Source organism: Equus quagga, chromosome 1 (genome assembly GCF_021613505.1).
Source record: "Equus quagga isolate Etosha38 chromosome 1, UCLA_HA_Equagga_1.0, whole genome shotgun sequence".
Lineage (NCBI taxonomy): Eukaryota > Metazoa > Chordata > Mammalia > Perissodactyla > Equidae > Equus > Equus quagga.
In genome coordinates, this window is record NC_060267.1 from 123,944,178 (window position 1) to 123,965,096 (window position 20,919).

Here is a 20,919-nt window from a genome sequence, read left to right on the forward strand (position 1 = left end):
CTGCCTTAACCTTCCTCTTATGCATACTTCCCTTTAATCCAGGAAAAAGGGAGTCTGTCTTTGGTGTGGTTTTGACGATATACTACTGATCATGTAGTTGACTTACACTCTACATTTTTGGCATCGTTGTAACAATACATATTTTCAGTTGTTGCAACAAATAAAAATTTTACACATTGACCATAGCTTGTTTGCATGCCTATGAAGGGCTCATAGCCTGCTGGTTGAGAACTACCAGACCAGATTCTGGGCTACGCGTTAGAGATTCAAAATTTTAAAGAACTACCTATTGATTGCTTATTGTTATAGATACAAGATAAGCTCCTGGACCTTACAGAAGTTACATTACAATGGGAAAAGCATATAATAGATAAATCAACAAGAAGAGAGTTTCTGATAGTGACAAGTGTTAAGGAAAAACATTTTTTAAGGCTAATAAAGTGGAAAGTGAATGAGAAGAGGAAGTGATCTGTTTTTTATAGGGTCCTTGATGGAGGTGCCTTTGAGTGATAACATGAATAATGAAAAGCAGGCCAGCTCATAAAGAGATGAGTGAAGGATGTTCCAAGAAGAGGAACAGCCACTGCAAAGATCCTACGAGAGGGATGGCCTTGGCAAGGTCAGAGGACAAATAAAAGGTCAGTGTGGCTGAAACACGGTCGATAAGAAGGGGAGTGAGACAAAATGAAGTTGGAGAGAGAGGAAGGGCCGGATTGCATGGGATCTCGCAGGCCGGGGTTGAGGCGTGTGTACTTCATTCAAATTGCAGTGGGAAGCCAGTGGAGCATTTTAAGCAGGAGGATTGAGTATTACCACCATGGTTTCAAAAACAGTTGGTGGAAAATAGATTCTAGAAGGGCAGGGATGGAAGCAGGGGGTTGGAATTAGGCTGTTACTGTAGCCCAGGCAGGGGGTAAAGGTGAATTGAACTAGGAGAATAAAGGTAGACATCATGGGAAGAGGTAAGGAATAAATACCTAAGACCCATCCTGTATACCAAGGGGGTCCACAGTTGGGACTGTTCATTGTATCAATTATGCCAAAGTGCGTGGGCAGTGCTACATCCAGCAGGCTTAGGGGTGGGGGTGTATCCGGGGGGGGCATACATCCTCCAACCATCACCTTGTCAAATCTGAATGTAACAAATTTTTAGATAATTTCAAAACCTTACTCCTGTAGACCATGTGAATTCAATTCATCAAGGGCTTCTTTCCAATAAAACATGAAACCAGGAAATGTTATTTTCTTTCTCCGTACTTCCCTCCATCCTCTCACTGCTGCAGAGTGAGGAAACTAGTTGTGGCTCAGAACAAAACCACAAAAACCGTTCCCTAGATCCAGTTTGAAGACGGGAAGTCAGCATCTTGCATTTTTTGCCTATCCCCTCTGTGGGAAACCCTGAGAAATCTGTTTTGTTTTGTTTTTTTCCTTGGACTTGACTGAAGCCAGGTCTCTCCTGAAAATAACGTCTTTCCCTGTTGTGTCTAACTCAATCTGAATTGAGGCGCTATACTTCCAGCATCGGCATTTGGTAAACACCCAATTTTTTGATGCTCTTGTTTCCCCAAGTCCGCTGGGGTCGTCTTGAGCCTTTGGCCTCATTCACTGAGGAACCTGGGTTTCTGGGAAGATTTTGCCTCGAGCCCTTCAGCACTGATGTCAAAGGGCCCCTGTCAAGTTTTGAAGGGTGTGACCATTGCCAGAATCCCCACCAGCCAAGCCCCTGAGGGATTCTGTTGCCAGCTGGCCCACATCCACACCAGAAATGGCTGGATTTCAGTGGTTCTCTGTGTATGGAGCTGGCTGAGTTTCCCTGGATGAAAGGCGGCCTAATATAAACTGAAAATGTTATTAATAAGCAGCCACTTAAGAATTTCCTATGACTTGCCAGTGATTTGGGGGCCTTTCTGTGAACAGGGAGAAAAGCACAACTTGTTTTACATGGATTAGGGGACCGGTGCAGTCAGTCTGGAGGGGCCTCAAAAAGGCGTTCAGGTGTTTGGTGAAGGGCTCCAGAGACCAGCAGATCTAGGTTTGCATTCCTATTTTCATCGTCTCCTGGCTGTGGGAGCTTCAGTATGTTCCGGAAACTCTTGGAGCCTTGGTTTTCCAATCTGTAAAATGAGGATAATAATAAAAATTGCCATTTCGTACTGTGCTTTGAGGATTAAAAAAGGAACACGTGAGGTGCTCAAAAGGTACAAACTTCCAGTTATAAAGTAAATCATGGGGATGTATTACGGCATGATGACCATATTTGATAATACTATATCATATATTTGAGAGTTGCTAATAGAGTAGATCCTAAAAGTTCTCATCGCAAGAAAAATAATTGTAACTCGATGAAGTGATGGATGTTAACTAGACTTAGTGTGGTGATCATTTCACAGTTTATACAAATATCGAACCATTGTGTTGTACACCTGAAACTAATATAATGTTATATGTCAATTATTTCTCAAGAAAGAAGGGGGGGTACATGGAAAGTGCTTAGCACAAAGCCCAGCATACACTCAGAAAATGTTTTCTTGAGAAGATGGGGAAATTTTACCCCAGAAATTAAAACAAACTGACTTGACTTCCCCTGGCTCAGAGAGGAAAAGTGGATTTGGACTTCCAGACACTGTGGTTAGTAATTGCAACCACAGCATTGGGTTTCTCTGAGCTTCACTTTCTTCATCTATAGAATGGCAGCAGTAGCTCCTGCTCTTCTGAGTAACCTTATAGAGATTTTTGGCAATTCGAAGAGTTACCTGAACTGAAAGTACATGGTAAGCTCTAAAGTGCTTGATTAGTCCCGGGGGCCATTAATCTAAGATCTAGCCCGTCTGCCTTATTGTATCTTGGTAAGAAAAGAAGGTCATTTGTGTGACCTTGAAATATTAAAAGCATGGTAAAGGATAAGTAATCCTTTGGTAAGGATAGTGATCAAATTACCTTGCTCAGTCCAGCACACCTTTAAGTATACACTAGGTGTTTAATAAAGACTTACAGAAATGACTTGTTCACCACCAATCTGTTTTCCCTTGATCTGTTTCCATCCTAAGTGGAATACATTAGTAGGGTCTAGATTGACTTCTAGAGGGCGGGGGCAGGAACCATGACTACTTTTATGTATTTGTTTGTTTTACCTTCTGTCCATGCACATAGCACAGGGCCTGGCATCCTGGCACCGAGTCAGGTTTCACTACACTAAGCATGTGGTAATATTAAGTTATTTCGTCCTAACAACAACTCAGTGAAGCGGCAGAGTTAGCATTCAGACTCAGGTCACCGTGCCTCCAGAATCTAAGATCTGCCTCCACTCTACTATATACCTCTTTTAAGTACTAAGGGAACATTTAATGCCTCAGATCTTGTCTACATGAGTTTAGCCAACTTCTTCCACAAAAGAGGTAGAGACTAAACAAGTACTTCAGCAGGTGGCATGGGAGAGAAAGGCAAACGGAGGTATTCTGTGGAATCTTTCAATCCCTGCCTTGAAGGTGAAGAGTGTTAGAATTCAGTGTGCACTTGTTTCCTCAGAAACTATTCCCCTGAAGGACTCATCTGGAAAGGAAGCGCTCTTCGAACTTGCTTTGCTAAATGTCCCATGAAGCAAAAACCTACATGCCGTAAAATCATGGTTAGCACATGGACAAATGAAGTGGAGTAATCTATCCAGAAGGAGTAACTGTTCTGTCTACCTTGGTTTATTCTCAGTGGGTCTGACAGGGAGCTAAGGAAATTAGAACTTCTCTAGAGACCCACAACCTTTTGGAGGGATGCTGTGATGCAGCTAGTAGTGTTGCCATGGAGACACTGGCAGTGGCCAAGCTCTTCTCCTTTGAGGGCTCACTGTGTGGACTCGTCACGATGCTAAATTAACTAGCTGTGCATTTGGTGAGCAGATTCCTCACCAGCCCATGCACGTGTTTATAGTAAAGTCAAAACTCCTTTACCTGGATTGCATGTGTAGTTCTCCAGCTGCCGTCTTGTCACCATCTTAGACTCCTCTCAATATCTTGATGATACTTGGTCTCTCCCACCTCCCTGCCTTTATTCACCTGTCAGGAATACTCCTTCCTTCTCTTTTTGCCTAGCACCCTCCAGATCCAGCTTCCTCAAGGAAGCCCTCCGTGACCTCTCGTTAACCAGGAACTCTCTGTAGCACAGTGCCTGGCACGTAGTAGGTTTCTATTAATAATTGACCTAACAACAAAGTCATAGAACTGTTCACTTTCTTGTTGGTTTGTTTTAAAACTTTTTATTTTGAAAAACTGTAATGATACGTAGAAATTACAAGAATAGTATAATGAACTTCCGTACTCTTCTAGATTTCTCTATTGTTAACATTTTGCCACATTTGTGCTGCTTGTTCTCTCTCTCTACACACATGCACACATATTATTTTTGCTCAACCATTTGAAAATAAATTGCAGACATCATCCTTTACTTCATTATAGTTCAGTATCTGTTTCCTCAGAACAAGGACATTCTCTTAAATATCTCCCAAGTACTCTGTACTTTGAAATTATGGTCTAGCTCTTTCTGGCCGTATCTTTGTGTCCCAGTCAGACAGGGACTCCTTACTGTTTTGTTTCGTTTTAATCTCTCATAATTCCTACCAGAATGTATGGTATACAGTAGATGTTTAGTGAATTGTTGTTAATGAAGGAAGCTGCCTGCAGCAAACACTTTTGGCCTTCCCTTCTTCCCGCTTGGCACTCACCATTCCCGTTTACTCTGACCCGTGGTTCCTGCTGCCCTAGGAATTGTTTGCTCGAGACTGCCTGTCTTGGATGTGGGGTAGGCCAAAGGGCCCTAGGAAGGGTCCTCACCCAGCGACTGTTGGGAATTGGGGGGTAAGCACTCCCACCTCCTGGCTCTCCAGTAAAACATCTCTGAGGGCTGTTCTATACCATCTTCCATAGCTCCTCAACTAAAATGAGTCCCCAGATGCCCAAAGCTGCATCTTGCTCCTTGCCTCACCTTATGTTGGCATCCTTGCCTTCTGTGGTTCCTTCCTCCAATTCTCCATCAGGACTTTTTAGGATCACCACCGTCCAAACTTCTTTATGCTCAGGTACCTTCCTAGGATCTGATTCTGGGGAAACCCGATCTAAGACATTGTCCCTGGATTGCTGACACATCATCGTACTTGTAAATCAAAGTATGGTAAGAGATGTTCAAAATATAAGTCATCCAGGAGGCTTATTTTTAAAAGGGAATGTGTTTCCGCTGCTCAGAAATTACAAGAGAAATTAATCTGAAGTACAGCCCTGCATATATTTCTTCATTGAAATGTGAATTGACATATTTAGAGAGGAGATGACTGTCCCTGAAAATTATCCTGTACCAACTTTGGTGGTGCTTGGGAGGGAGAAGCTCCTCTCGGTGCAGATGGCCAGAGCCGCCGGAGCCCAGGCGGAGGGCGGGCAGTTGGACTGGGCCGGGCAGTGTGGTTTGGCTCTCAGCACACACCAGCCTCATACCCAGCTGGCCCTGTCACGGTCTCCACCCTTTAGCTTCTGTATTTATTAGGAAACCATTTTTCCTTTCTCACAGAGATAGAAATCTTGCTTCCAGACATGGCAAGTGTCAAGGCTCCTGCATGGGTCCCTCATTCAGACTGAGTGTTTGCCAAAAAAGGGGGAAAACAATGTATTGTGGCTGGGGGGAAGGAGTTATGGAGCCAGTGAGGCTGCAAATAACAGGATACGCCGACGTCTGGGTATCAAGACAGATGGATACAGGAATTCCAAGAAGAAGGGAATTAGGGAGAACTGAGGAGCTTTCCTACGCCTACTAAGATGGCACCATCCCCTGAATTTCACATCTCTGCTTGGGCTTTGGGACAGGCAGTGGCTCAGCCAGTTTGGTCACTGTCATCAATGCAGACAGTGATGGGGGAGGGGAGGTCACACACCACCTCCTGAGATGACTCATGCCACACTCTTCCCCACCTCAGAGCCTTTGTGCTTGCTTTCCCTCTGCCTGGAAAACTCTCCGTGGTTGTTCTCAGAGCTGCCTCATATTGGGTCTTGTAGTCACAACTCAAATGTCACTTCAGTGGGGAGGCCTGTCCCGATCCATCCTCAGTCCCTCTCTCTCTCATCTCCCTGTTTGTTTCCATCATGACAGTTATCACAATCTATAAATAGTGAGTTTATCTGTTTGTTTACCTGACTATTGTCTGTCTTCCTCACTTGACTTTAAGCTCCATGAGATTAGAGATATTGTCTATCCTAACCACTGCCATATGCCCAGCATCTTAGTGCAGTGCCTAGCACACAGTTGGTGTTCAATCACTGTTGTCTACTTGGATGGTTGATTGGTAGGATGGATGGATGTGGATGGATAGATGGATATGGATGAATGGATGGATAGATATGGGTGGATGGATAGTTAGACAGACAGAGGGAAGGATGGAAAGATACATGGAAGAAAACAAGGAAGGAAGATTTGGCCACTCTGCAAGGTGGTAGAAAGAGCACTGGTCTCAAAGTCAGACAACTTAAGTTCTAATCTGTGTAACTTCGGTCAAGTCACTTATGAGTTCATAGCCTCAATTTTTATATCTGTGAAATGGATAAAAATGCTAACTTGACAGGACTGCTGAGAATGAATAAATGAGATAAACTATGTAAAAAATAATATGAATATTATAAATCCTCCATAAATGTAAGAAATTATATTAATAGTAGAAATGTAGCACAGTGGTCACGCTTACCTGCCATCCTCCAGTAGGAAAGTGCATGTTGGACTGGAGAGGCAGGGGTCAGGGCCCTGGAGGTCAGACCTGTCGTCTAGAGTCCTTGATCCTTTGGGGGCAGACTTTCACCTCTTGGAACATCCTCATTTCATTTCCAGCCAGCCTCCACAAATGTATTTCTTGCCTTCCTTCCTTTCTGATATTCTGATCCTCCACCTGTGTTTTGTGAGGGATGTAGAGGGTGGGAGCTGAAGCCCTGTGCGTGGGTCATAAGCTCATGTGACCTGTGCAGTTTTGGAGGGGAACAGCTTCTGTTCTTTGTGGTAGCTCAGTTTTGACAACTCTGACATATTCACGATGGCATTTTCTCAGCAATATCTCAGGACAGGCAGACCCCACTTCCAGTTCTTACTGCCTCACTTAAGCACAGCAGGGTAATGCGTTTTTTGTTAACAACACCTGCTGTATCTTTATTCCCTTACTTCTGGGCAGCCTGCAGCCCGGTAAAAACTCTTCGCCCAGAATGCTTATTTACCGCCTAAAGCCTGGGAAAGGTAGTCCCAACGGGCAGTAAACGCAGGATAATTTTTGGTTTATTTTCGGCTGGTACTCTGCATGCGTGTGAAAAGTTGATGCTCTCGTTGAAAATGGGGCAGTAGAGCAGACTGAGCAAGTGGTCTTCTGCCCAGCTCCCCCTGAGTCCATCCTGCCCGGGATGGATCCTGTAGGTGGTTTGAAGTGAGGTAAGTTATCGCAGCATTGAGAGTGTATGACTGATGTACAGAGACGCATTTCAGAGCCAAGAGTTAGTGGTTTTAAATTATCCATGCCCCATCTCTCCCTACTTGCACAGAAAATTGAAAGTTGATAGCTGTTGAAATCTGGTTTTCAGATGTTTTTTATCTGAGGGGCCTAACTTTAACTCTGTGATACCCATAAATATATATGCAGTTCCCACGTTGCCGGCATCTTCTATGCTACGTAATAAATTCTCTGATCCTGCTACAGGGAACCAGATCAGAACAAACCCACTTATCTGGATTGAATAATGCACGTCTATTTGCTGAGAGTGTTGTGTGTATGTGTGTGGGTGGCTCTGGCTCATGTCTTGTCATTCCAGGCCAGAGTGTTGTCTCCTGGTACTCATTGATGGGGAACACATAGGATGAAATCAGGTCTCCAGTTTCTTAACACGAGGGAAAAGAGGACCAGCAGCTGTTTCTGTTTAACAGTGATTATCTCTGGGATCATGAGTGTTTTTGAAATATTTTTCTTCTTGCTTATCTGTAATTCCTGATTCTTTTCTATATGAATTGTATTGTGCTTTTTTTTCTTTTTAAGAATAAGGAAGCAGTAACTTGAAATTATAATAGGAGAAAAAGGCTTCCTCTTATTCTCTTAAGAATAAAAGGGTTATTCTTTTGCCTTTAGTGAGCTGGAGTCATGGGAGAATTTAAATACCTAGGATATATCTGTTATTTAGCAAAAAGCTATGGAGGCCTTTGGGTTATTTCAGTCCTTTGTCTTTAAGAAAGTGCATTTTCCCACACCTGATTTCGGCTGCCTGAGGCGTTTCCATGTTGAGTCCAGCGTTGTGCATTCCTCATCAATCACTTGGTTTGTGTTGGGGCTGAGCCACTCTTTAAGCAGTCTGCCCCTTGACCCGGTGCATAAAAGTGGCTGAACCTGATCTGGCCATGGACTTGGGACAGAGAAGCCCATACCACAGGGGAGGTGGAAGGCAGGAGGACAGATGGCAGGGCTGGCAATGAAAGACACTCTTCTGGTGGCTGGTGTAGTCCTGCCTCTCACCAGCACCTTTTCACACACAGGCCCCAGTGGGTACCCAGCCGAGTGACAGGTGGGCTCAGTGATGTAAGAGTTTAAGACGTGGCAGTTGAGATGGGTTGGCATAGAGCCCCTGGAACAGTTTTAAAAATGTGTGTTGGGGGGCTAGCCCTATGGCCAAGTGGTTAAAGGTCCTCGTGCTCCGCTTCAGCGGCCCGAGTTTGCGGGTTCAGATCCCGGGTGTGGACCTACTCCACTCATCAGCCATGCTGTGGAGGCATCCCACATACAAAATAGAGGAAGATTGGCACAGCTATTAGCTCAGGGCTAATCTTACTCAAGCAAAAAGAAAGAGGAAGATTGGCAATGGATGTTAGCTCAGAGCTAATCTTCCAAAAAAAAAAGTATGTTGCCCAACCGTTGGGCATTGGGTGGGGTGGTAGGACCCACACCGGTTTTCAGACCATATTCTGAGTCAGGTGCTCCCTTCTAAGTAGGAGGCTAGCTACAAAAGAGCGTCCTCCAAGTGCACATCAGAATCACCTGGGATACTGGTAGAAATGCACTTCCTGCACCCTGTCTCAGACCTATCAAATCAGAGTCACTAAGGTCCGTCACTACTCCCCACACATCTCCATGTTGGCAACTAGATATGCAATTTCCCATGATGAGAATCATTATTTATTTGCAGGGTTTCATGGTTAGGAATTGTCTTTTAAAAACTGCCGACAGTCTGATTTTTTTTTTCATCTTTCCATCATGTATCGGAATATTGGGCACCTACTTCTTATTTTGGTAAGTACTGGAAATAACCTTACAGAATCCAGAGAAGTATGCTGGTTTCCAAGCTCATGTCTTTGGAACCCTTGGGACCTTAGGACCATGAAAATCCTGGAGTTTGGGAAGAAGGTTGAACTTGAGAGAAGTTGGATTCAGGGCCTCCTTCTCTGCCATCCACTTGGGCAGCTCTGTTTTATATATTGTTTCCACATATGAGTTCTTTTCAAAAAATATTTTTCTTTCATTTAAAAGGAAGAGAGCGAGAAAGAAGTTTGTTAAAAAGGGCTTCATGATGTTTCCAACCCCATCCAAATCTAGAATTCTGCAGTTTATGACTTGAGCTTGTCAGAATCACATTATAAAGGAAGATCCCTTTTTTGCCTTCATCCTATCACTTCTCACACAAAATAAGGCATGGTGGTTCAGAGTTCAGTGTTGTAAATAACCTGTCAACATCTCAAGGATGAGAACACCCCACCACACAGCTAATCTATGTATCATGAATCCTTCCACATCATGGTAGGTAAGTTAATTGATATAAATTGTTAATCATTCTCCAAACGGTGTGGTCACTGGCACAGATGACCAGAGTACGTTGAGACAATTAAAAAGAGAGCCCCTGCCTGCCGGCGTGTGTATTCCATGGAAGAGCAGATTGTGGCTTCTGACTGTGGAAGTGAATGAATTAATAGCTGCATCTTTTGGGTGGGGGTTACAGGGGCTGTTGCTGGGTGCAGGGAGGGAAGGAAGGGGAATGCAGGATCTCTGCTCTCTGAATCATGCCTCATTCCTTGGAAACTTGTCATTCACAAACCCAATTATGTGCAGGTAGAATGTCAGCTCTGACAGAATGAAACCAATGCACACTTTATATGGTTGCACTTTTTTTTTTTTAATGAAATCTTGCTTTACTAGCAGGTTCTATTTTCATAAATGCCTTTTTTTTATTTTAAGCCAAATCATATATTTCCCCACGCACTCCTGAAAAGCTTTAATCAGTGTGTTGAAAGAGCGAGCTTGGGTGTTGCTGTGTGCCTTTTGCTAAGAGGGGGAGAGAGACATGAGGATCAAGAGAAATCCTCTTGGCTTTACCTCTGACCCTCTGCTCCTTTCTGAGCATCTGGGCCTTGGGGTCCCCATTTGTAAACAGAGGTTATTAAATTAGTCTCTCCAAAGGCTGTCACAGAATCCCTCAAAGGTTGAAAATTCTTTGCAAATAAAAATGCCTTGCCATGGGAGTGCCTGTTAGTATAAATGAGGAGTGGAAAGCAGGCAACTAGAGGGGAAAATAGGTAAGGTGCTCATGGTTTCCATTTACCATTTTTCTTTTCTTTCCTTTTTTTCCCCTCTCTTTGGTTTTGAGTTTTCTGAGTGTGTTTGTTGTTCAGGAGTAAGGGTATTCTGTGGTTGGAGTCAGGTATGCCTTCCATAGGAAATTGTTTGGGTTCAGGGGTCAGAGAGATCCTATTTTGAATCTCTGTTCTCTCTATTTACGGTTTACTTTGAACATGTTGCTTAACCTCTCTGAGCCTTTGTTTTCTCCTCTGGAAAGTGGAGATGATATTTCTTCTCTTGGAGGACCAGTGTGCCAACCTGGGCTCATGTATGTACAGTCTCAGAAAGTCAAATTCCATGCTCTCTGCTCATGTATGCCCCCACCCCAATCCTGCTTCATCTTTCTTGTTTTCCTTTAATGGACCTTTAATGTACTATATGATTGAATGTTTCGTTGTGTTTGTCAATTGTTGTATGGTTCCATGAGGGCGGGGGTCTTTGTTTTGCTTAGGTATCCCGAGTGCCTAGAACAGTGCCTGGCACATGACAGATGCCTAATGGTCATTTGTTGAATGACTAATAGGCCATTAGCCATCCCCGCTTTCTCTCTTCTGTTTTTGCTTCTACTCAGTGAGACTCATTTTGGATCTGGTCTGTAATTCTGTTTTGCTTTCTACTTGTCTTTTTCTTTCTTCTGGAGCTCCAGTTCGTTAGATTATGTCCATCCAGCATTAAATATTCTGCTCTTCTTCTTTGCTGAATAAATGAGTATCATTGAAGAATATTCTGGAGACTGAATTTGGTAAAAATTCCTCTGTATTTCATGTGAAAAGTATGACTTTGTAAAAACCATTAGCCACCGAAGAGCTTCCTAAACTTGCGTAAACACACTGAAATTTTCTCCCTTAAGTCATAAACTGGCATAAAAAATTCCGGAGGGAAAGAAACCTAACCGCTTCCCAACACCCCTGACTTCTTTACAGTAGCTGATTAATTAAAGAGTTACTGTTAAAATGAGGTCGGACTATTTTTAAAAGCAACAGCCAGAGTTTGGATGAAACTTCTTTGAGTTTGGAGAAGCAGACCAGACCCAAGTGTGCATTCTGTCTGTGTATATTTTCAATCTGATGAAAAGCAGGATGTGGGAGAATCTGACAAGCCTAACTTGGCTGGACTAAACTGATTTTGTTTCTTCAAGTGCATTTTGGTGTCAAAATTCAGGCACAAGACATTAACAGAAAGGGACAAAAACCAACTGATCATCTCAACAGGTGCAAAAAAAAAAGCATTTGACAAAGTCCAATACCCTTTTGTGATAAAAACACTCACCCACTAGCACAGAAGGAAAGTTCTTCACCTTTGTAAAGGGCATCTACAAAAACCCACAGCTGAGTGATACTTGATGGTGAAAGATTAGCTGCTTTTCCTTAAGATCAAGAACAAGACGAGGATGTCCACACTTGTCATTTCTATTCATCTTTGTACTGGAGGTCCTAGCCAGGGCAGTAAAGGCAAGGCAAAGAAATAAAAGACATCATGTTGATAAGAAAGGAGTAAAACCATTCCTCTTCACAGATGACATGCTCTTATGTACAGGACGTCCTCAGGAATACACACACACATACTATTAGAACTAATAAACAAGTTCAGCAAGTTTGTAAGATACAAAATCAATGCACAAAAATCATTTGTGTTTTTATACACTACCAACCTGAAAATGAAATTAAGCAAATAATCCCACTTACAATACTGTCGAAAAGGATAAAATACTTAGGAGTAAACTTAACAAAAGATGTGCAAAACCTTTACCTGAAAACCGCAAACTGTCATTGAAAGAAATGAAAGTAGACTGAAATGGCATCTTTGGTTCATGGATCGGAACGCTTAATATTGTTAAGATAACAGTACTTTCCAAATTGCTCTGCAGATGCAGTGCAATCCCTATCAAAATCCCAGCTGGATTTTTTTTGCAGAAATTGGCAAAGTAACCCTAAAGTTCATATTTTATGATGGAAATGTCAAGGACTCAGAAGAGCCAAAACGACTTTTTAAAAGAAGAACAAAGTTGGAGGATTCACACTTCACAATTTCAAAACTTCCTAAATGACCACAGTAATAAAGACGGTGTGGGACTCGCATGAAGATAGACATACAGACCAATGGAATAGGATTGAGAGTCCAGAATAAACCCTAACCTTTATGATCAATTGGTTTTTGACAAGGGTGCCAAGACAATTCAATAGGGAAAGAATAGACTTTCCAACAAGTGGTGCTGAGACAGGCGGCCACAGGAGAATGAAGTTGGACTCCTACCTTACACCATATCCAAAAAATAACTCAAAATGGATCAGAGACCCAAATAGAAGAGCTAAAACCGTAAAACTGTTAGATGAAAATTCAAGAGTAAATCTTTATGATCTTGGGTCAGGCTCAGGCAATGGTTTCTTAGATATGACACCAAAAGCAGACACAACAAAAGAAAGAAAATAAGTGGGACTTCATCAAAATAAAAAACTTCTGTGTTTCAAAGGATATCATCAAGAAGGTGAAGACAGGGGCTGGCCCAGTGGCATAGTGGGTAAGTTCGTGCTCTCTGCTTCAGTGGCCCGGAGTTCACCAGTTTGGATCCTGGGCACAGATCTACACACCTCTCATCAAGCCATGTTGTGGCAGCATCCTACTACCAAATAGAGGAAGGTTGGCACAGATGTTAGCTCAGGGATAATCTTCCTCAAGTAAAAAGAGGAAGATTAGCAACAGATGTTAGCTCAGGGCCAATCTTCCTCACCAAAAAAGAAAAGAGAAAGAAAGAAAGTGAAGACAACCCACAGAATGGGAGATTTTTTACAAGTCATATATCTGATAAGAACTTGTATTCAGAAAATATATAAGGAATGCTTTCAATTCAACAATAAAAAGACAAATAATTTAAAAATGGACTAAAGATTTGAATATACATTTCTCCAAAGAAGATATATAATCACATAAAAAGATGCTGAACATTATTAGCCATTAAGAAAGTGCAAATCAAAACCACAATAAGATACCACTTCACACCCACTAGAATGGCAACAGTCAAAAAGAAAGACAATAACAAGTGTTACTTGGCAAGGATGTGGAGAAAATGAAACACTTGTTCATTGATGATGAGAATGTAAAATGGTGCAGATATTTTGGAAAACAGTTTGACAGTTCCTCAAAATGTTAAATATAAAGTTACCATACAACCCGGAAAATTCCATTCCTAGGTATATACCCAAGAGAATTAAAAACATATGTCCATATAAATAACTTTACATAAATATTCAGAGCAGCATTATTCACAAAAGCTAAAAAGTGAAAACAATCCACGTGTCCACCAACTGATGAATGGATAAACAAAATGAAGTGTGTCCGTACTGTGGAATATTATAATGCAATCAAAGGAACTGAAGGATTGACAGATGCCGTAGCCTGGGTTTACGTTGAAAACATCATGCTATGTGACAGAAGCCAGTTTCAAACGACTACCTATAGTGTAATTCCATTTATATGAAATTTCCAAAATAGGCAAAACCATAGAGACAGAAAATAGATTGGTGGTTGTCAGGACCTGCAGGGAGGGGAAGGTGGGAAGTTACTGCTAATGCACATGGGGTTTCTTCTGGGAGGGATGAAAATGTTCTAAAATTAAATAGTGGTAATGGTTTTACAACTCTGCGAATACACCGAAACCCAGTGAATTGTACACTTTAAAATGGTGAATTTTAAGTATGTGAATTATGTCTTAACAAAGCTGTTATCAAAAAATTCAGGCACATACGGGGATTAGGATCCTGGACTGTTGCATGGCCTTTGTAAGGTACTACGAAAGTAGTCATAAAGATCAGAGCACGTGTGGAACAGCTTATTTTCTTAAAATTTTCCTTCTCTTTTTATTTTCCTGGTGGAAGCTAGAAATGCTTTTGTGTTGCTGACATCAACGATTTTATTGCTTCATCATTTTTGTAGCCATGGAAAAAGGAACAGATGGTAACCTTAAAAGAGAAATGTTCAATTTTGGGAAGAGATTTTTAGCTTTTGCTGCTAGCTTTTGAAATAATTCACATGCATGATCGTCTTATATATATAAAAAAAAACTACCAACATAGGGAAATTTGGGGCTTCTAATTAGAATTTCAAACTCCCAAGATCTTTAGTGGAGGTGAAAATGTCTTTCCCGGGAGATCTTAGAGCCAGATTTCTTTAGTGGGAAAAAAGCGTTTTTGCTCTTCTTATTAAAGAAAATCTCACCCGCAGTTCTTCTTAAAACCACTTCTGTTTTCCAAGGTCTAGGAACCTTTTATAAAAATGGTACATTGTCAGTATTTGTTAAATCCACTGGTAATATTTCTGGTCAGCATATGTATTGTGTCTATTTAATTACTGTTACAGTCCAGAAAATTGTGGTCGTGGTCCATATCCAGTGTTGTACCTAGTAAAATAAAAGGTATTTTGACATTTCTGTTGGTATATTGATTTAGAAGAAAAGCCTGGGACCCATGTTTAAACGTCCTTAGCTTACCTGGGAGCCTCTGACCTTTCTGGACGTTTCCACATGTGCGGTGCCACACCTCTACAAAGACAGGCGTGCTGTGGAACGCTCCTTTAGAAGCTTTTGCCAAAAGCCAGTTGCCAAGGAATGTGTTTATGGTTTGTGATGCAAAGGCTGGTGACGGGCAGGCCAAGTGAAAAAATGGTTTCTTTTGCCTTCCTTCTCACCTCCCATCTTTGCTGCTTGCAGGAAGATCTGCCTGCACTGCAAGTGCCCTCAGGAGGAGCACATGGTGACGGTGATGCCCCTGGAGATGGAGAAGACCGTCAGCAAACTCATGTTTGAATTCCAGAGGAACTCGACCTCGGACGACGACTCGGGCTGCGCCTTGGAGGAGTACGCCTGGGTCCCGCCGGGGCTGAAGCCTGAACAGGTACCGTTCTTGACATGAGGGCGATTGTGGTTTTGGCTTTTACCTTTGTGTGTTGCTCATCCTTCCTCATTCCAGTTCAGAAGAAGAGTTGACTGCGCTGATTCAGAGAAGTGGTTGGGGCTTCTTGGGTTGAAGATGTCAAGGGCCCCACTGGGAAATGAGGAAGAGAAAGGAGACTGAGCCTTGCCTTGTGGGCCACTGCTAATTCATTCTGTATTGCCATCATTAACTGTCAACAGAAGATTGTCTAGAAACATCTCAGAAATGTTGGCTTTGAAACATCAGATAGGGAAACTTCATTTGTAGCGTGGAGGAGGGGGTTTTCTACATTGGCCGTGAATCTTCATGTTAAGATTCTTTGTAAAGGAGAGTGAGGAAATAAGGATTTGCCTTATTCTTCCCGTGATATATGCTGTGTTTAAATATTAAGTTTGGCCTTGCTTTACAAAGAAAGACATTGGCATTTCCTGAAATATTTCGGCACTACCCAGAGGCTGTAAATATTAATGGCTCGATTGGATGAACTTGGTTTCTTTCTGTTTCACTGCATTTTTCTCAGTGATATACAGCCACTACTTTGCATTTCTTGGTACATGGAATTTTCTCTTCCACCAGCCTCATGTTGGTTTAGGAGCCCCTTCTGTAAGCCGGATATTTTCATGATCTCCCCTGTACATCTTTGAGAGACAGGTTTATCAGAAGCTTAAGTGTTTGACCACTGTTCCCTTCCTCTGACACAGAAAGTTTCTTTCTCTAGAAATCTTCTCTATGTCGGACAGAATGTTTTGAAGCTTAAAAAGCCCTGAAATTTTAAGTGAGGAACTTGAGATATAATAATACTTTTAAAAAAATGTTTTATGATGAAGAAAGACCCAAGATTCACCAATAACTTAAGGGTGGGACTCTGATAATATCTCTTTGATTAGCCATTTCTCATTTTTCTTCTAATATTGAGGTGGCAGTTTGGCAGATGACATCGAACACATGGGCAGGGTTTGTTCAGGCAGCAAAGTATTGTTTAAAATTTTAGGTTAGTTACTAATACTTAAAAGTTAGGAATTTTTATTTAAAAGTTCATATTTATATCTTGAAAATTTGAGGATCTGGAATCTCATTTCTGCCAGGATTGATGTGCTGACCCCTGTGTTGAATGCTGGCTCTTCTTTTTAGACAGTTGATCTCTCCAAGACCCTTGGCCTCCACTAAGCCCACCTCATCCTTTTGTGAAACCTTCCTAAACCCTCCAGACACTTCAGTTTTGTGATCTCTATTCTAGTTCTTACTACCAAGAAAATATCTTAGAATAGAAACATTCACAGAAAATACTCTCCATGAGAATGGAAGGGAGTTCTGTGTTGGGATATTAGCAGGAAGAAATAAGTGTTTCTTCTCAGTTTGTAAGTTAAGTTTCTATCTTTGTGTTCTTCTGTTTCAGTAAAGATTGTACTGTATTAAAGTTTTCATAAACTTGTTAAAAAATAAGCTTAAGAAGAATAAGAATGTTTGATTGAATTTGTCTGAAACTCAGATGAGGTGGTAGGTGACTGGATATCTTTGTTTGACACCACTTTTCTACTGCCAGTACTTGAGCAATGAGTTTTCACACCTAGATACATCTGTGAGCTTGTTTCATTTTCTTGCTAACCTTGTTTCCAGCAGTTTCTAAGAGATCCATCTTTCTTTTGTTCACATTGCTTCCCGCTAAATTGGACCCTGAAATTTCAAAGCTAAGCTCTTTTTGGTTTCCTGCTTAGGTAGACTCTTCTCTAAGACCACGAAACATCATTCTATGATGTTCAGATTCAGAGAAAATTTTCTGTTGGCCCAAGAGAACAGACAATTGCAGAAGCTAGGGCCGTGGTTAAATTCACCAATTTCAAAAGTAAGTGCTTCTGATATTTTTGGAGGCCACTTGACTCATCCTAAATGAACATCTCTGGGAGACATAAAACAACTTTCTTTGATTTGTTTTGAAAGAAAAATGATTAATGCTATTAAACAAATGGTTTGAATTATGTCAGATGAAAGAAGATTCCCGTCTCTTATAATTGTATTGTTCTTTGAGTGGTTTTCTCTATTCCCTACACTTACTCAAATCTATATGACACAGATGATTGGAACAGGAAATTGTCCTCCAGAGAGAGCCTGTCTTTTCAAGCTATTTGCAGGGTCTATGTTTGCCTAATAAAATATGAGTCCATACTAAAGGTGTTTGAAGGGATCGTGTTGCATGAAAGAAACGGGCTTCAAATTTTTAAACTATGAGATCTTTTGAAGTCTATTATTTACAGAACTGTTTATAGGTTTAAAGATTTTTAAAAAGCTATCCAGAAGGTTCTAAGATGAGAAAAACTTGAGACCCTAAATGCCTTTCACTAATAAAAATTCTGATGTTTAATATCATGTTAGTTGTCTCTTACTGGAGAAAAACCATTCTTCTACCCAGAGAAATTATAGTGAACATTAAAATGCTTTGTGCTGGAGGCAAAATGCTGAAGACCAGTTAGGGTTGAGAGTAATGTGCTTTCATTTTTGTTGGAAACCTTTCATTTCACTCCCTGATCGTGGCGTTGGTAATATGCCTTCAGGTGACACTCTTTATGATTCTATTCCTTCTGAGAAATACCTTCAATTAAATATAATGCAAACGAAAGTCATCTCCCACCTAGGGAGGTGTTCTTGAATATGGGCATTTAATTTCTTAAAAATCTACTAGCTGCAAAACCCAACCTTCCTAAAATAATGTGAAAAATGATAAATATAGCAGATGATGCCAGAAAGGAAAGGCATTTATGTTATGATTTTTAATGACGGGACTGAAACGTAATCGGAGAGGTTGCTCAGATCCTTTGCCTCTGCTCTCTCTGAATAAGGTGTTTAATGTGATCCAGAGAGCCCTGCGGTGCAGAACAGAGAATGGGAGTTGGCCCTGGGTGTCTGAAGGCATCTGTAAGGCTCCACTTTCTCTCCAGATTCAAACAGTTAATAGTATGTGCCCAATCTCCTAGAGATGTTGTGGTGATAAACTTACAGTAGATGATACTTTAGGAAGACTTTGAAAAATGCTTAACAAGCTATAAGAGAGGCAAATGGTAAGGAAGGTTCCTCTACCTCAGCACCATTAACGTCTTGAGGTGGATAACTCTTTGCTGTTGGAGCTGTCCTGTGTACTGTAGGGTCTCAACCCACTAGGACATTGAGATAACCAAACCTGTCTCCAGACATTGCCCAGTGTCCCTGGGATGGGTTGGGCACCCCGGTTAAGAATCACTGGGTGAAAGTGATGTTAAAACTGGCAGGGTCTGTCAGCAAAATTCTGGCCCAATCAAGACAAAAAAGGTGACTCAATTCAGCAAACGTCTATTTGAGCACCTACCTTGTTCTAGCTCCAGGATAACAGCTGCTGCCTTGTAATGTGGTCAAGTGGTGGGCAGGGTGAAAAACTGGTGATCCCATGCTGCTTGAGCAGGGCCAGTCCTCTCTGAGGCAGGACCTGTCAAAACATGAATTGAAGTGGCGTGAGGAGCAGGCAGTGGGCGGGTCACCTTTTGTTCTTCAAAACAGAAATCGTTTTTTCCTTTTATATAGGGAAGACTGGCTTACTGAGAAAAAAAGAAAAGAAAACACGAGATATTTAAGAAAGCAAATGAAAATCACTCATAATTCCACTAATCAAGTAAAATTGTTTTCCAACCTTTTATGCGTGCATGTAACAAGTATCTGTGTATGTAGGAGTCGTTTCTGTTTTGTTTTGGGCAAAAATGTGATGATGCTATCCACTCATCCTGACCTTTTTTTTTTTTCCACTTTGAAGTGGGTATGTACTTCTCCAGTGGTAGTTCTAACCTGGGGTGGTACCACCCACCACTAGGGAGCATTTGGAAATGTCTGTTTGGGAGGGGAAAGTTGTTGTCCAAATGACTAAGGAACTTCACTAGCAGTTGAATGGACAGGGGCTTGGGATGCTAAGTAACCTGAAAAGTACCAGATGATCCTGGACAAACGGGAGTTGACGTCTCCCCGATGCCAAAAGCACCACCATGAGCTGAAGGTGTGGTCTCAAACATATGTGTCGTTGGCACCTTTCTTCTATGTTAAATAAGGGGGCAGCAGACAATCGTTCTGTACACTTGCCTGCTCCTCTTCTCAAGAATGATTCCGAGAGGTGGAGTGGTCGCCTGTAGACCTCTTCAAGGCTTTTGATTCATTGTGCCAAATGACCCTCCAGAAAGGCTGTAACTGGTGCATCCTCTGGGTGGATAGCCTACATTGGATACATGTGGATGTGGGTTTTCTGTTAGTTCTTCTACTCACTGGTCCATGAAAATCTGAAGAGACTACATTGCTTCTCCTGAATAAATGTCCTTTTCATCGATCCTCTGGATACTCATCAATCTTGTGGAGGCTTCTCAAATATGAACATTCTCAAATCTACGATCTCCAAATGTTAGTAATTTTACCTTGACCTTAACTGTACTTTTGCAGGTAAAGAGTGGTGATTAGGTTATTTGTCCAGAACTCTCAACTTTCACTTCAAACTATCACAAGAAGGATGAAGAGTAGGTACCAGGAGTAATTGCCCAATTTTTGGCTTTCAAAATATTCTTCCATATGTGGCGAAATAGACCACCCAATACTACCTAGAGATGGGGTGAACTAGTTGTTTTTGTGTCCTCTGAAACTCTACAATATCTCTGTTGCGGGATACATAAACTTCTTTCTTTGGCTTTTAACTTAGTGATTATTACTCATCCATCAGGTGTCAGATTAAACGCAATTTCTCAAGGAGATTCTCTGCCCGCCCCCCACTCCCAATGCAAGACTAGGTCCCCGGTTTCATGCTTTATAGCCATCCCCATAATTTTCCTTCTCAGCGCTTCTCAAACTTGTAATTAGATATTTATTGATATAATTATTTGTATAATATTTGGCTCCCTACTTTGCTGTAAGATCCAGGAGGACAGGAATCTTGTCTGCTTTGTTCTTTAGGAATCCCCCAGCCCCTAGTACAGTGTGTGACACGTGGCAGGCACTCAACAAATATTTGAGACACAGGCAAGTGAGCAGGATCCTCTGCAGAAGCAGAAATGTTCAGGGTTACTTCACACTGAAAAGATAAAAGTCTTTTAAATGTTTTTCTACATGAAAGATTATTCTGTGTTGATTATTCTTGCTCCCTCTGCTTCTCCTGAAGGTATGTATTCTAAGCAGATTCCCCTAACCATCGCAACAGTTTCAGAGTCTCCTTAGACCGTGAAAGGACAGGGGATGGGTGGCATCTGGGGAAGGAGTGTGCTCCAGTACAAACCTGCAGCAGTGCTGCTGGCTCTAAGACTCAGGGTCTGGAACAGGATGGGAGGAGCCAAGGGTCTGGCAGAAGCCTTGTGTGTTGCCAGACCAGGAAAACATTTGTGTCGCAGTCCACATTTGGGGAGC

The 20,919-nt window shown here is 41.8% G+C and overlaps 1 protein-coding gene across 7 annotated transcripts in view; it reads left to right on the forward strand.

The window, feature by feature from the left end:
- Positions 1-20,919, forward strand: part of PRICKLE2 (prickle planar cell polarity protein 2) — a 306,961-nt gene that overhangs the window by 208,316 nt on the left and 77,726 nt on the right. For all 7 annotated transcript variants that reach the window (XM_046680788.1, XM_046680823.1, XM_046680795.1 and 4 more), the window contains one exon: positions 15,300-15,483. In XM_046680788.1, coding sequence (XP_046536744.1) covers positions 15,300-15,483 — 184 coding nt within the window. The remainder of the gene's footprint in view (positions 1-15,299; positions 15,484-20,919) is intronic.